This window comes from Ruditapes philippinarum, unplaced genomic scaffold, assembly GCF_026571515.1.
Source record: "Ruditapes philippinarum isolate M1 unplaced genomic scaffold, ASM2657151v2 ctg10455_1_1_1_1, whole genome shotgun sequence".
Taxonomy (NCBI): domain Eukaryota; kingdom Metazoa; phylum Mollusca; class Bivalvia; order Venerida; family Veneridae; genus Ruditapes; species Ruditapes philippinarum.
Window position 1 is genome coordinate 1 of NW_026864777.1, and position 18,044 is coordinate 18,044.

An 18,044-nucleotide genomic window follows, 5' to 3' on the forward strand; every position below is an offset into this window, starting at 1 on the left:
AACATAAACACTGTACAGAGTGATTATAGAGTTATTGCCCTTTGTTACTTTTCCATTGCTTTTTTCTTGTCCAGAGCATAACTTGAAAACTACTAGTTGAAATTCAAATCTATTTCATACAATGTTCAAGTATATTGAGTGGAAGTGCAGTGCACAGAAACCATAACTCTTTTTTGACTAATTTAAAAGTTTTTTCCCTTTGTTACTTTTTATTGTCCAGTGCATTACTTGAAAATTAATGGTTGGAATTCAATGAAACTTTATACAATGGTCAAGGGCAGTGAGATGAAGTGCAGTGCACAAGAACAATAACTCTGTTTGGACTAATTACAGTTATTGCCTTTGTTAATTTTTAGCTCGACTATTCGATAAGAATAAGTAGAGCTATTGTAGTTACCCGATCGTCGGCGTCCGCCGGCGTAACCACTTATGTTAAAGTTTTTGAAATAGTTTAAATATTTTCAAAGTCCATTGACATATGGCTTTGAAACTTTGCACACTTGTTCACCATCATTACCCCAACCTGTAAACAGGAGGAAATAACTGTATCAAGCATTTTGACAGAATTATGCCCCTTTTTCGACTTAGAATTTACGTTAAAGTTTTTGTAATAGTTCAAATATTTTCAAAGTCCATTGACCTATGGATTTGAAACTTTGCACACTTGTTCACCATCATTACCCCAACCTGTAAACAGGAGGAGGTAACTGTATCAAGCATTTTGACAGAATTATGCCCCTTTTTTGACTTAGAATTTACGTTAAAGTTTTTATAATAGTTCAAATATTTTCAAAGTCCATAGACATATGGCTTTGAAACTTTGCACACTTGTTCACCATCATTACCCCAACCTGTAAACAGGAGGAGGTAACTGCATCAAGCATTTTGACAGAATTATGCCCCTTTTTCGACTTAGAATTTACTTTAAAGTTTTTGTAATAGTTCAAATATTTTCAAAGTCCATTGACCTATTGCTTTGAAACTTTGCACACTTGTTCGCCATCATTACCCCAACCCGTAAACAGGAGGAGGTAACTGTATCAATCATTTTGACAGAATTATGCCCCTTTTTTCGACTTAAAATTTATGTTAAAGTTTTTTTAATACCTCAAATATTTTCAAAGTCCATTGACATATGGCTTTGAAACTTTGCACACTTGTTCACCATCATTACCCCAACCTGTAAATAGGAGGAGATAACTGTATCAAGCATTTTTTTTTTTACAATCAAGCACTAAGAATAGTCGAGCGTTGCTGTCCTACCGACAGCTCTTGTTTTTTGTCCAGTGCATAACTTGAAATGGTCAAGCGCAATGAGAGGAAGTGCAGTGTACAATAACCATAACTCAAATTATAGAGTTATTGCCCTCTGTTCCTTTTCCTTGTCTTTCTGGACTTATTACAGAGTAATCCAATAAAACTTCATCAATGGCCAACCACATTGAAAGGAAATGCAACATAAAAGAACAACAATTATCTTTAATTGCCCACAACCATAACCCTATTTCAATTCTTTACAAGGTATTCTGTTACTAGTAACATCTTCATTTCCGAAGCAGGGGTGGGTGGGGGGTATTAATCACATTTAGTGATAGTTCTAGTTTGTATATAGTAAAAACTTAAAAAATCTTCTTTTAAAAAATCCAATTAGCTAGAGCTTAGCTATTAAGCCTGAAACATCTTCTAGTGGGTGTCTACCAAGTTTGTTCAAATAAAAGCCCTGGGGTCAAAATTGGCCCCGCCTCAGGGGGTCATTGTTTTTCCCTTTATGTATATATTAAAAACTTTAAAAATCTTTTAAGAAACCTTTAGAGCTAGAGCTAAGATATTTAGCACGAACCATCTTCTAAGACTCTAAGAACTTTAAAATACCTTCTTTACTGAAACTAAAATGCTGTTTTTACAAAGCCTTAAATGGGAGAAATTCTAATAATATCTAATGATCCTCGAATGACAAGAGATTAGGCGTTCGGAATACTTTATTGAAAGGGAGGGTGGTGCTAAGGATGGAGGTTGAACAACTTAATATTTAATCCACTCTTGGAAAAAATATAGCTAGTAGGATTTTCTATCTTTTCCGGAGAGACCTTTAGGTTTACCCTCCGTCTGTCCGTCCATCCATCTACAAAACTCGATCCCGCGATTACGCAAAAAGTACTGAAAATATTTTTATGAAACTTTATTATTATCTGGATAGATGGCAGTATGGAGATTATGCATGTCTTTTTAGGCTTCTTCTCTATAAATTATTTATTTTTTATGGTATTTATTTCAAACTTCAAACATAAGTTTCTGGTCATCAACCACATCAAATGTGACATTGTTTTATCTCTAGCATTAAATTATCAGAATTGCCTCCCTTGAATTTACATGAAAAAAAGTTATTTTTCTAAATAACTTCTTTATTTCTTAATGTATCTTCTTCAAACTTCATATATATGTTTCTTATTATTGTGAGAAGGTTCAATACTCCAGTAATACTATTTCCAGAATTATGTCCCCCTTGAACTTAGATTGTTTCGAGAAATAGGTATATTTTACTCCAACTTCTTCATTACTAATGGGATTTACTTCAAACTCCCACATCATAATAATATGACAAGGTTTATAAATCTAGCATCCTTATTTCCAGAATTATCTCATCCTTAAACTTTGAATTTATCTTATTCATTCTTTTAACTTTAATACTTCAAATTCAAAATAAACATTCATTATGAACAGCTTCATTACTAATTGTTCCTAGTTACACTCACATCATGTACGACATCTTGGATCTTTATTTCAAGAGTTTTCTCCTCTTTAAGAATTTTGCTTATAAAAAAGTTATATTTTGGTAATAGGGATGTTTAAAAAATGAACTTTAGAGTGTCTTTCAGTCTGTCTGTTCATAAAAACTGTTTCCTGTGACCACTTTTAAAGAATTTTTCCAACAAATTTTCTTAAAAAAGAGAAGAATTGAATGGCCCTTCAGAATGTTGCTGGGGTTCTAACCGGTAGGGGACTTATGGATTGCTTGCAATACTATGATAGTTGCTTGTTTTCATTACTATTGACACTTTCTATGTACCAAATTGGAGAAAATGAAGTCTTTTACGTACAAATTGATTTACATTTTTATCCACATGTCTAAACGTGATTTACATGAAAAAAATACATTTTTATGGTAATTTAATCTTTTATCACTATTTATATTTTCAAAACAGTTTGACCAGTATTTAATATATGTCTTTCAAAAATATAGAATCTAATTCTAGCTATGCAACTGTTATATATTTGATACAATGAACTAGTTTTACATTCACAGACATTTTTAACGGGAAAAGAAATTTTGTTTCACACTTGAAAAACATGTAGAAGATAATCATGATATGCTAACACAATTAATAAAAGACATGAACACTTGACTTTTTAAAACATCGTTTTAACTGGCTGGATTCCCACGGCTGATAAAACCTTTAAAACATACTTATAACTCATCATGTTCACCATCCACTTTTACAGGAACAAGTATGAATATGTTCTCAGGGTTAAATTTTGAAGGTTTAAAGTTAGGATACCGCAAGTGAATTCGCTTAAGCACTTTTTGTTGTTCTTCCTTGTTGCTTATTTTCCTTTTAAGAATATATTCCCTTGAGCTTTGAACTAAAACTTCCTTTTCCATATCTGTAACAGAAACATGTTGAACATTTACACCTTGAACGTTCTTTATAATGATGAAAGCATATTCTGCACCGCCAAAATGGTCAGTGACTGAAGGATCAAGGGTAGTGCTCCAAAAGTCGCGTTCCTTGTACGATGAACCTTCTGTAAGGTCATCGGGGATAGAAGACTCACCGCGTCTTTCCCCCCTGAATACAATGTCAAAAGTTTCATGTCCTATGATATTTAAAGCAATATTTAGCAATTGCTCACATTTTTGCCAAATAAATCCAGGGTTATCACTCTTTATTGCTTGACTCAAGCTTCTGTAAAAAGTCACCCCTGGCAAGTGCATAATCTCGTCAGAGTTTGTGTACAAATTTATGAGCATTCCCGCTGATTTACAATCATTATCCCATTTTTCAAATCTCACTTCTTGCATCTTTTTCCTTGCATTTCCTATACTTTCTGTCATAGAATATTTTTCGTCCAGTTCTTGGAGAAGATCATTTACATCGTTCGAAAATTGGTCAATGTAAACATTTGGTGATTTCTCGGAAACTTCGTCACACTGTTCACCTAAAATAGATATTAACATATACGAAATATAATTATTAAGAAAATAATCGTGATGAAAGGATAATAATATTATTTATTTATATTTATCATTTATATCTTTTAATGATATACATCAGAACACATATAGCATTGGTAAAAGGTGGGTTTCCTTTGCAATTTTAATTACAATTGTATGATTTTTAGCTCACCTGTCACAAAGTGACAGGGTGAGCTTTTGTGATCACTTTTCGTCCGGCGTCCGTCCGTCCGTAAACTTTTACTTTAAATGACATCTCCTCATAAACCACTAAGCCAATTTCATCCAAACTTCACAGGAATGTTCCTTTGGTGGTCACCTTTAAAAATTGTTCAAAGAATTTAATTCCATGCAGAACTCTGGTTGCCATGGCAACCAAAAAAAACAACTTTAAATATCTTCTTCTAAGAAACCCAAAGAGCTAGAGCTTAGATATTTAGCATGAAACATCTTCTAGTGAGTGTCTACCAAGTTTGTTCAAATAAAAGCCCTGGGGTCAAAATTGGCCCCGCCCAAAGGGGGTCATTGATTTTCCCTATATGTATAGAGTAAAAACTTAAAAAATCTTCTTTTAAAGAACCCAAAGAGCTAGAGCTAAGATATTTAGCATGAAACATCTTCTTATTGGTGTCTACCAAGTTTGTTCAAATAAAAGCCATGGGGTCAAAATTGGCCCCGCCCCAGGGGGTCATTGATTTTCTTTATATGTATTGAGTAAAAACTTAAAAAATCTTCTTTTTAAGAACCCAAAGAGCTAGAGCTAAGATATTTAGCATGAAACATCTTCTTTTTGGTGTCTACCAAGTTTGTTCAAATAAAAGCCCTGGGGTTTAAACTGGCCCTGCTCTGTGGGGCCTATATACAGGTGAGCGACTTCAGGGCCATCATGGCCCTCTTGTTATCATTTTCCGCTTAAACATGTTTAATATAGATGGACTTCTTTTGACAGATCGACAGAACGTTGTTAGTTCAAGTACAATAAGAAATTGAAATAAATGTATGAGTCTGAAATAAAAATGTCTGTTATGTCGGACTGTTTTAATACAAAAGCAATAAATGTAAACAAGGTGATCCCATCAATCTATATCAGTTTCTTTTTGCATTGAAATATTATCACAATATTACACCCGTAATTAATGCCACGAATATTTTACAAATCACGCATTTTTCAAGGTAACTGCCAACAGTTTTTAGTACATTCAACAAGAGACTTGTTATTTCAACAATATGATATTCTTCCTCGTTGAAGCACTCTGTTTCTAATAAGAGTTAGATATTATAGTAGATGAAGCACACAAAACCTATTATCATAATCGGCCCGCTGAACACGTGCAAACACTATAACAATAACGTCACATTTTACGTCACTGTGAAGTGAAAGTTAGGATGTTTGCACTGATCGCTTTTTTATGATTACAACTTCAGTGTAATTTTACAAACACAGTTTTATTGTAAATTTAAAGGAATAAAAACAAAACATTTTATTCCGAGAAAATGAAACTTGCTGCTTCATTGTTTTGCATATAAGGGAAGCAACTGTGTATTAGATACTGTACAGTTAAAGAATGAAATATCAAATTAATTAATCAAGTGCTACTATTAGATATTAACATAAAAACACGTCAGAGGCGGATCGGAAAGTGATAATCCGTCTTGAAATGTATAATGCCGTACTGAAGCCGATTATCATCAAGATTCCGACCATACTCTGCCGTGTATTAACCTTTTAATAGTTTAATACAGAAACTAGAACAACATACTTTAAAATAGATTTAGTATATGTTATCGTACAAAGTAAATTCAAAATTATGCTTAACACGTTATACAATTATGATTAAAGAATGGTAAAAAGTTTACGTTCTGGATTTTAATGATGTAGTTTGATAATTAAAAAAATACAATAAATTAATGATCAGTCTTACTTTAATCAATAAAAACATGCGTTAAAGTAGCGACTAAAAATATTTACATTATAAATATATTATCAATACTCTGAGTGGAATAGATAAAAACATTCTGCACGTCTTAAACTTCATGAAACGTAAGAAATAAACATTGTATTGTAAACACAATTGCGGTTGTCAATCATTTTCCTTATATAGATTTAAAGTCTATTGAAAAGGTTCAATCCACTGAAAACTAGATAGTTTGATCTTCAACTACTTTGAATAACAAAGTTCCCAAACAGAACATAGAACAGAAACTAGCAATCACTATTATGTTGTTTGATTTGTTTTTTAAAAAAACCCAAACAAAAACAACAACAATAACAATAACCCCCTGAATTATTTCAACTGGCATAGTTTCAATATTGTGTTGCCAATTAGACCGCATAAATTCATGACATCGTATCAAAAAGTTTTACCAACATCAAACTAATATTAAGACATTTGTTTTTATTTATTTTAACATCTGCCTACTTTGTGTTTTGATTATAACTTAATTTAAAATATAACGAAAGTATGTAGTACATTAATTTTAGGTTTCGATAATTCCTGCGCATATATGAAATTTGAACGGAAAAACGTTGAATTTCATTAGAGGTTATCAATCAATCAATTAATCAATCAATCAATTCAATCAATCAATCAATCAAACAAACAAACAAACAATCAATCAATAAGTCAAAATGTCTTAATCAATCAAACACCTTTTCCCAATCGGTCAATCATACCAATTTACCTTGGTTATGATTAAAATTAAAACAATGAAAATATTCTATAAAAAGAGAAAGGTGATACTGCTAATATAGAAAATTAAATATAAACATATATTCATTGATTAAACTATAGTTCTTCGTTACCTTTAATCGAAAAGCACATTGCAAGTATATATATGAATGAAAAATGCATATCTTCCTTTTCTGGTTTTATTATGCCTGTATTGTCAACTCCACGGCTATAACTAAACAATTTTGAAATCAGAGATATTTTAGGCACTTTACTTATTCCAGGTATTTTTTTCCTTTAACTAAGTATATTACTATATATACATATATCTATATAAGTAATCCGATATAGCCATAATAAATTTAGTATCGAAAAAAGCGGTGTTGAAGAAAGTAACAGTTCAAATGACAGATAATGACTGATTAAAATTCATAGATATGAAACGATTCACTAAGGAGAATATAAACGTTAAGGAAGTAAATAAAGGTACGAACATTGATATTTTGGTATTTTGTATACTTGAACACATTTTTTGTAATACGTTCGATATATAGACGATTTGAAAGCTTTGATCTGGAAGCTACATTGTAATCTACAAATAAACCCATAGTCAGGTTTTCATAAACCATATTGAATTTAATGAATTTTATGTAGTGAATTAACATTATAGAGAATTTCTTTTTATCTGTTTAAGTTTTTATTTTTTTCCAGAATCGATTACAAATATTTTTGTTTTATATAGATTGATAAATGATTATAAATTTTTCTGTTTTCTTGTAAAGGCGTAACAGTTACTACATGTTCATATATCTATGTGATATTTTTCACTTTGAACCTCTAATACGTGTACCCCATGTACTCTATTGTTACTGTACTATTTCCTTACAAGAAAAAGATATTAGAACTTACAATTATAAAGTCTAAAATTTCCAACTAGGTCGACATCATATTAGTTATGCGTAGTCATTTAAAATAAAATTAAAATCATAGTCACTTTTATCTCGACATTCGTGTTGCAGTTTAAAGTTTATACTTTTATGCAAGAAGTTAACATGTTGAAATAACCTCTTTTATTGAAACTAAATTATATTTTTACAAACTTAAGCCTGAAATGGAAAACTTTAAGTATTTCTACATAATCTTGAATCCCAAGTTAAGGCTTTCAGCATACTGTAAAGAAGGTGGCGGGGTTGAGGGTTAACAACGTTTATAATCCTCTCTTTTGAAAGTAACGACATATAGTTAAGATACTTGGTAGGAACGTTTTGTAATTGGCGTTTTCAAAAGTTGCATAAACCATCGAATGTCAAAGCAAGTCGGTTTGAATATTGGAATGTCGTGATATGGAATTTGTATTTCACTTAAGTGATTTTTTTTCTCAAAGCAATCCAAAAGTTTATTACACTTACTTTGAAGAATCTAAGACGATCTTTTTATCAAGTTTGCGTGTAATTTCAGTTAGCCCCATTTTTATAAAAAAAATCGCTTGCTATTAACTACAGTGTACTATATAGTCTTATACGAAGTATTTTCTGTTAAAAGGCAGTATATGTGCCCATATTTGATTCAATTAATTTGAAAAAGATAATTCATCAGACTGCGATAATAGATGGAACTTTAAGTGATTTCATAAGGGAAATAATCCTCTTTATGACGTTGTGTAGCTACTTAGATAGTCCGCAAATCAAGTATAGTTAAGTAAATTAGGTCAGAAGAAAACTAAACAGAAGTAGAAAGTAACTTTGTTTTTTTCTTTATATATTTATATTTTAATGTATATTGTTATTGAATTGTTCAATGGCAAAGTTAGTAACGAATCTCAAACTGTGATTCTGTTTAACTAACAAACGACCTTGAATGAAACCTAACCTACCGTAGAATCACTAGAATGTTAACAAAAACTTGTTATTTATGTGACAGATTAATCTAACTAACTTATCAATGGGAGCAAAAATAAATTCATTTAAACATACACAGTTAAGGACAATAATACAGGTATGCCAAGTCACGTTATAATATACATAGGTTTATGTGTATTGCATCTTAACTTTACATACAATTGACGTAATCACGCTGCCTTATTACATGACTGTGATCTGCGTTGGGTGGATTTTGTTTATCTCAGGGTCGAATACAGACAAATCCAACATTTTATACATCCAGTCACCTTCAGCGACTTTATAATAGTTTTTTTACCAATTTACCTAAATGTACTTTCATTCCTAGAACATTGAATCAACATTGTTTTCCACTTTCTCATATCTATAGCGGAAGCTGTTCCGCACCGTCAAATTGATTTAAGAAATGATTAAGGGTTGTGCTTTAAAATCGAGCATTGTCATTTTCCAATCTTCATTCTTGCATCTTTTGCAAAAAACATCTTTTGATTATAAATGGATATAACTTTTTTATTGATGGGTGCATTATATTTATAATAAAACTTAAACCTTTCAAACAGTAAACACTTAATTTGACCGAGGCCGATAAATGGCATGAACTTTTTAAAATTTTACTTTGGCCACACTCTATCTAATTGTTTAGATATATATAGAATTTTGCTAATATGCCAAGAATTTATTATTATTTGTATTTACATTTATCTATTCTTAGACAATTATTTTATAAACTCGTTCAAGAAGGTAAAACTGAACTCTATCTTGACTAATTATAAGCTTTTTTTGTAAACTTATTAAGTATATTAATTGATTAATACATCAATAAGTAATACTTTAATAAGTCAACATTTGATATAAAATTGTAATACTGAGCAGTCCATGTATGTTGTCCTTAAATTAACATTGACAATGATGTATTGATCAAATATTTCAATTTTTCTGGAATTGTATTTTTTATTTTAATTTTGATTGGCATACATAATTTATTTTTGAACAAAACTTTTGAAAAAAACACCTCCATATCGTGTAACTGAAGTACTTTTTTTTATTTAAAATGCCCATTGAACCTCAAGAAAACAAATGAAAAATCATTAGAATTCTGTACAACTTAGTAATTGATGTGCAGTTATGATTAATATGTGGATGTAATGACATGTTAGGCAACATCATTATATTTTTTGAGAAAAATATTATTGAAAACTTTAAATAAACTTTAAGGTTTTACCTTTTGTTACTATATCAAATTTGCTATAACTTTGTTACAAGTTTATAATCGGACAAAACAATATTTAATGCCTAACTTTCAAAATGACCAATGCAAATATGATTGTGATCTTTTTAAGACTTCCACCAAAACGCTTCTTTCAATATTTTGCATTTGGAAATGAAACAAGAAAAGGTCATTTGTGGTCCGTGCTTTCGGTGACTCTTGTTTTAGGAATAAAATTCTGTTTGCATTTATTACTTCCAGTGATAGCCCTTATAAGGTTTTATGCTGTTCCAAATGTAACATGTGTAACAATTAGAGTTAAAATACTAAGCATGAAACTTCTTCTAGTGAGTGTCAAAGTTAAAAAATCTTCTTTGAAAAAACTGAAATAGCTAGAGTTTAGATATTAAGCACGAAGCATCTTCTAGTGAGTGTCTACAAAGATTGTTCAAATAAAAGCCATGGGGTCAAAATTGGTCCCGCCCCGGGGGACATTGATTTTCCTTATATGTGTATAGCAAAAACTTAAAAAATCTTCTTTGAAAGCCGAATAGCTAGAGTTTTGATATTAATCATTTTCTTGTATGTGTCTACAAAGATTGTTCAAATAAAAGCCCAGGGGTCAAAACTGGCCCTGCCCCAGGTGTGTCATTGTTTCTAACTATATGTGTAAAGGAAAAACTTTAAAAAATCTTCTTTTAAAAAAACCCAACGAGCTAGACCTTAGATGTTTAGCATGAAACATCTTCTAATTGGTGTCTACCAAGTTCAAATCAAAGCCCCGAGGTTTAAACTGGCCCCGCTCCGGGGGCCTATATACAGGTGAGCGACTTCAGGGCCATGATGGCCCTCTTGTTGTATTTTGATATTAAAATCCTTGACTGTTGCAAATTCAAAGTAAAGCATGTTAATAACAAATTCTTTTTCAGATTAAGTAAAAGCGGAAGATAGCTGGTCCTATTCATGTTCAACTAATTACACCGGCTCACTATAGATCAATTTATGTTTTTTTACTTTGCATGACTTTGCATTCAGTTCTTCTTATCTAAAATGAATAGATTACATAATTACATAAGCTTTAGGTAAAGAGACACTACAAAGAATCGTCGCGTAGGTTAGTAAATGTATATTTTGATGTCTTTGTGTATGATAAAAACATACAGCATTGATAAAGGTATATTAAATGTTATATATTCGCACGTCCCTTTACACTGTGCGGGTATGCTATCTTAAATAGTGTTTAATATTATACAATTATTAACTTGTGAGCCATTGAATATATGTGATATTCACCGGCAGTTGACACATTCACCAAGGCGATAGCCAATGTCAATATGATAGACTTTTTTCTTTAATTTTATTTTTTATTTCAACATGAGTTGTTTCCCTTTCATTATAAAAGATATACTATGTTCATCGTTGAGTAAAACTATTCTTATTGTAGAAATTTAATGAAATCTATGAAATTCTTACTGAATATGCCTTATTTTAATTAAAAAAAAACGAATAAACTATGTATGGGAAGCTGCATATCCTATTTTAGGCCAAGTAAAGTGGTATTTTCTATAAAAAATTAAACAAAACAAAAACAAAACCAAACAATAGACAGGAAGTTATTTTTAAATGACCTTACATATTCATACTGTGACCACCTATAGTGTGAAGAGTTAAAAACGTAATGTATCTACTTTGTGTGCAGTCAAAACATGTTTATCTTATATTTATAAAGAAACTGTGTATCCATTGTCAATATCAAATTTGAGCATAGACTGTCTTTAAACTATAACTTGAAGAAATGCCATGACCTGGGGTATTTATACTTAAGCTTAAAAGGGGCCAATCAAATTAATATGAGCAAACTTGATGAAAGACTACTTGACAATGCTGCAAACAAAATTTGTTGATCATCCATCAATAAATTCTTTCTATTTTAGCTTTATCGGCCCCTAAGAGGGGCCAATCAAATAAATATGAGAAAATGTGATAAAAGACTACCTAAGAATGTTTCAAACAAAGATTGGTTATCATCCATCAATCAATTCAGAAGGAAATGATGTTCAAAGGTTTTTCTATCTTTAGTTTTAGCGGCCCTTAAAAGGGGCCAATCAAATTAATATGAGCAAACTTGATAACAGACTACCTAAGAATACTACAGACACAATTTGGTGATCATCCGTCAATAAGTTCTGTAAAAGGAGCCGTTTAAATTAATTTCTATTTTAAGTTTTAGCAGCCCATAACTTGGGCCAATCAAATTAGTATGAACAATCTTGATAAAAGACTACAGGTCTAAGAATACTACAGACAAAATTTGGTGATCATCATCCATTAGAATATGTCTAAAGGTTTTTCTATTTTTAGCTCCAGAGACCCCTAAAAGGGGCTTATCAAATTAATATGAGCAAACGTGATAAAGGACTACCCAAGTATGCAACAGACAAAGTTCGGTGATCCTCCATCAACTGGTTCTGTAGAAGCAGACGTTTAAAGGTATGTCCATTTTTTCAGCTTTAGCGGTTTCTAAAAGTGGCTAATCAAATTAATATGATCAAACTTGATAAAATACTACCTAAGAATGCTACAAGGTTTTGTGATCATCCATCCATAAAGTCTGTCGGAGAAGATGTCTAAAGGTTTTTTTTCTAATTTTAGCTCTAGAGACTCCTTAAATTGGTCAATCAAATTAATGTGAGTAAATTTGATAAAGGAATACCCAAGAATGCTACAAGGTTTTGTGTCCATCATTTGGTTCTGTAGTAGAAGATGCTTAAAGGTTTTTCTATTTTTAGCTCTGGTGACCCCTAAAAGGGGTCAATTGAAATGACTTGAGCAAATTTAAGTGTGACTGGCACAAGGATGCAACAGAACAAATTTGAGGTAAATCTGCCAAGCAGTTTCAGAGAAAATGATTGCTGACGCATGACGACGGACGCCGGAGCATCCCCTTGATACTAATAGCTCAGCCTTAACCTTCGGTACTGGTGAGCTTAAAAAAGATTGTCCAAACTGAACGGAACACCCTTACTTTTCATTCTGGACATAACCACTTATCATGTCAGGGGGAAAAATTACTTAATAACGTAAATTTGCATTCTATGACCAGACAGCAGATGTGTGTCAACTCATCTTGGTCTACGCTGCTCGCATGCCACCAGCTGTTTAGAAGAAAATCAATGATTAATTCATGAGCACTTCAAGTGTTAGATTTAATGATCTTGATGGATAAGAATGTGTTTCAAATCAACACACTTTGCTACAGTATCGTAAAACGTTTAACAGTTGTCACCTTCAACTGTGTATCTGTTACTGATAATATGAAGATTCTGGAAAAGGGGAGATACCGCAAATAATTTAAACTGTCATTCACAAACAGATGGTCTACCTTGATATTTATTTGAATCTTGAGACCTTGACTAAAACTGAGTAAAATTTATATTTTATTAAGAGAACTGCTTTAGACCATTTCGTTCCACAGCTTAAACACAACTTGAAAGTTGGACGTTGCTTTCACTTAATGGTCCTTTTTCTGTCATTATAGACAGTTTCAAAGTGAATTCGAATTAAATATGCAATTTACTAGGAAATAGTTATATATACCGCTGAACTGTTTAAATAGCAACAATGTGCTTTGGGTATTGCAACAACAGCCCGATGGTAAAGCATTTAAAGAATACTAGTATATGAGACATTTAATGATAACTGTCGATATTCCAAAATCTATCAATTTCAAAATTTAATATAACATAACATGTACAAGTTCATAAAATAATTATAGTGACAGATTTGAGAAATGATTATTTATTTACAAAAACATCATTTTTTTTGTTATCGACTGATCAAATAAAACCCCAAAAGATACGGTTTGTAAATATTTATTACAAACAAATATATAAAAAATATTTACTATGATATCCTATGTGACACGTCCAGGTTAGCTATAAAACTATAATTACCGCGCTAAGTCACGGTGGTGCTTGTGATACTGACACGGAAGTCATGTTACGATACAAAAATGCCTGCCCCCCCCCCATCGGACAGTTTCTTCTGCCAAAAATATAATGTGAAATTAACACTTGCTATTCAAAGTTTGTACAGATTAGCGATTTACTATTAGCAAATTTTGCCTCTACCCGATTATGTTGATGTTTTTTTTTATTGGCTTAAACCATCATGTGACCAATACAAATGAAAAAGTGAACTAATTTCATTTTCATTAATATTAATGAAACACTTTTAATTACACTACAAATAATTTGATAAAACAAGAAACCAAAAAACATTTAATATAATAAAAATAGCATTGCAAATTATACATGCATATTAAGTGTAAGTTTGTGAATAACAACTAACCCCTATAAAAACATAGAAGACTCAATCAAAACAAGCGTCTGCTTCTTTACCTAATTATGTAGTTGCATGACCATGATTTGCAAACCAAATTGAAGAGATAAACCTAATTTAAAAATAATATTTTGACCACAGCAGATTTCGTACAGAAAAACAGTGCCATTGTAATGTATCATTAACCAAAGACATTCGTTGGATATGTCAACATAGCCGTTGTAAGAAAAATACAAAACAAGAAAAAATCAACATATTCTTAGTCATATTTTCAGTGCCAAACAATTTATTCTTCGGCTCGCCTATTTAGACACGCCTGTCAAACTGTCGCTCCAATTCAAAATTGTGGTGTACGGTAAAACGAGCGAACGACATTTCCTAGATAGAACGGGAGGCCGATTTAAACGGATATTTGTTGTTTGTGTTTTTGTCTTGTTATTCATTTTGATTGTATATTTTCGAAAAAATGAAAATGTAGTTCCGTGTAGGATTGTTTTAGGCATCCAATGATCTAAGCTGTTACAAAAACAAATTTATATAAAGCCCTGGAGAATTTTTTTTCCTGACGAACAAAAGGACAATTTGTAGGATATTGAACTTCCCAAACATTTAAATGCCATACCCTTCGGATTTCTTTAAAAATGTTTTAGGCAAATATCAACCTGTAATAAGAATTTGTCCTTCGTGCAACATGAATTAATCCTGAAGGATTTCTTAGATTTGTAAATCGATATTTTTCGAAAGTAGTGGAGCCAAAGGGCAAGAGATGGAGCAAAAGGTTCGATGTTGAGCGCAATGTGATATTAATTTGGCATATTGGGAGGAGCTTGGTCTATGCATTTTTATATATAAAAGCTTTAGAAGTAAAAGTAGACATGATCAATTGTTGAGACTGAGATATATATAACTTTTAAAGACAACTAATAAAGCGTGATATCCTTTCAACGACTATAGCGTTATAAATGTAATCGCGAAGGTGTGACCTGCAATGTCACCTTGCACCCAACAACCGACCTTTCGCTCCATCTCTTGCCCTTTGGCTCCACTACTTTCGAAAAAAATCGATATACAAATTTAAGAAATCCACCAAGAGTAGTTTATTTTGCATGAAAGTTTAGCTCTTGTTACATGTTTATATCTGTATATTTTGTAAAACACTTAAAAATAATCCTAAGTGTAGAGCGTTTTCATGGTTTGAAGTTTGATATTTAACAAATCGTCTTTCACTTCGTCAGGGGTTAAAGTTCTCCAAGGCTTGATATAATTTTCTTGTTGTAACAGCTTAAATCATTGGAAGCCTAAATCAATCCTTTAAGGAACTACATTTTTCGTTTTTCGAAAAAATACAACTTAAATGAATAACAAGACAAAAACATAAACAGTCAACTTACAATTTTCCGTTTAAATCGGCCTTCCGCTCTATCTCGAAAATGCCGTTTGCTCGTTTTACCGCACACCACAATTTTGAAGTGGAGCGTATAAGATTACATTTACTTCCTCAGATTCATTCATTTAACAGGTGAAGAAATGTGTAAACATGATAATTGGGCTCTAATTCGTTTTCTGAAAATAATCCATCGAAAAGAATATTGTAGGAAATCATTTGTGAAGTTGGTTGTTAATAAAATGAGTAATGGAACATTTTTTAAGACTTTGAGTACATCATTGTGTCAAAAATCAACAAACATTATTACTTTTGGATTAGCTTTAGTATACAAAATACTATTACGAAAGTTTATTTTGGATAAGCAAAAACAATGTTTATAACAAATACAACTTATAACATTTTGAGTATTTGGAGAAAATGTTTAAAGGCATCAAGTTATCAAATGTGCTGACGTACGGGCAGTGACAGGAATATGCTGGAAACACGAGTGAGTGATAAATATGTTCGATACACCATAGGATGCAGATTGTTGTTTATGCAAATAGCCCGGTACTTCGTATCTTTCAACGTTATCTGACTTTGTTGAAATTAATGAATTTTGTTACGTTTATTTATTTGTATAATCACTAAGACAGAAGTTTGGTGTTTAAATCAAACAATGGTATACGTAGATGGTATAGACAGAACGCTAAAGTATGTTAACGGTAATACTTAGCAATATGGAACGCCATAGCTGCATTATGTTATTACATTTCTTTTTATCTTGCCCAGAAAGCGTCTTATAAAGTCAAATGTAAGCGTTGTTATGTCATTGTAATTTGTCGACTTGTCTAAACATTGCATTATTATACCTAACAGTAGTCTTATATCTTTAAAATGTGATGTTGACTTGTGTTAACATTGTTTAATTACTTCAAACAGTAGTGTTATCATGTCAAAAATGTCGTTTTGGCTTGTCTGAAATGTGTCATATTATGTCAACTAGTCGCGCTATTTGGTGAAATTGTGGAGCTGATTTTCTCTGATCGTTTGAAACAGTAATGTTCTCTTGTCCAAATGTGGTGCTGACTTGTAAAAGCACAGCTTTATTTAATCAAACTGCCATGCTATTTTGTCAAAATACGGTGTATCAAACAACTGTGTTAATTTGCCAACGTACACTACTGAATGTCTTTTATATCAAATATTTGAATTATCTTGCCGAAATGGGGTGTTGACTGGGCTAAATCATGCATTTTTATGATATACTGTAAGCTATGTTGTCAATAAGCAGTTTTGAATGGTTAAAACTTTGTCTTATAAAGTACAAAAAACTGCGGTATCTCGTTGAAATGTGGAAATGACTTGTCTAAACCCTTTCTTATAATGTAAAACAGAAGTGTTATATTGTCGAAATTTGATTTTTTTTTGTAAAACAGAAACAGCCTTATTATGTCTAGTAATTGTGTAAACTTCAAATTAAGTTATGTCTTGAGAAAGCGATGTCTGATTTTCTCTAACTGTCCCGTTATCTTTTTTGCTCTATCTTTTATCGCTCCGCGCGGGCTCTGGTCACGGGATACTAAATATTGACAACATCGCATCTGGACAGGATAACACGATTATATGACATAATGAAACGTGATGTAGACATGTTAACGTCATAAACTGGCAAGTCAACGATACTGTATTACATAATGATACTGTGTTTCAACAAGTAAACACCACATTTGAAAAGGAAAAAAGATACTTTGCCATAACAGGACGATGTTAAGTAAAAATAACACCGAACCTTGACAAAATGAAATGACACTTTGACAAAAAGGTAGTAATTTTAAACAAGTCATCACCACGTTTCGACAAGATGATATGACTATTTGACATAATAAGACGGAGATAGGCAAGTTGAACGTGCATTTGGACATACAAGCATGACAAGTTTGACAAATTGAAATAGAGTTTTAACAGTTCATAACCATAATTGGTAAAGATACCACCATTATTTCACATAATAAGACGGTGTTTAGGTCGGTTAACACATAAAGTTTGGACAAAATAGCATAGCGATCTGAAAAAATAAGGCAGTGATCAGACATGTCAATACCATCTTTCGACAAGTCAACGATACTTTTTGACATATAATAAAATTACGTTTACACAAACAAACAAAATTTATTGGCAAGTCAACATTAGTATTTCACATAATAAGTATATTTTTAGACAGAATAACAAAAGTTTTAGACAAGACAGCATGATGTTTTGGCACAATTACACTGAATAACACCACCTCATACAAAGCAACAAAGCATTTTGACAAAACAGGACAGCA

General features: G+C 31.7%; 1 protein-coding gene across 1 annotated transcript; it reads right to left on the minus strand.

Annotated features, from left to right (window-relative positions):
• Positions 1-3,173: 3,173 nt before the first annotated feature.
• Positions 3,174-7,641, minus strand: LOC132726763 (uncharacterized). Its single transcript, XM_060712119.1, has 2 exons — positions 7,038-7,641; positions 3,174-4,218 (listed from the first exon to the last, which is right to left on the minus strand). The coding sequence occupies exons 1-2, from the start codon at positions 7,084-7,086 to the stop codon at positions 3,467-3,469; spliced, it is 801 nt and encodes a 266-aa protein (XP_060568102.1). The 5' UTR covers positions 7,087-7,641; the 3' UTR covers positions 3,174-3,466.
• Between the last annotated feature and the right edge of the window lie 10,403 nt (positions 7,642-18,044).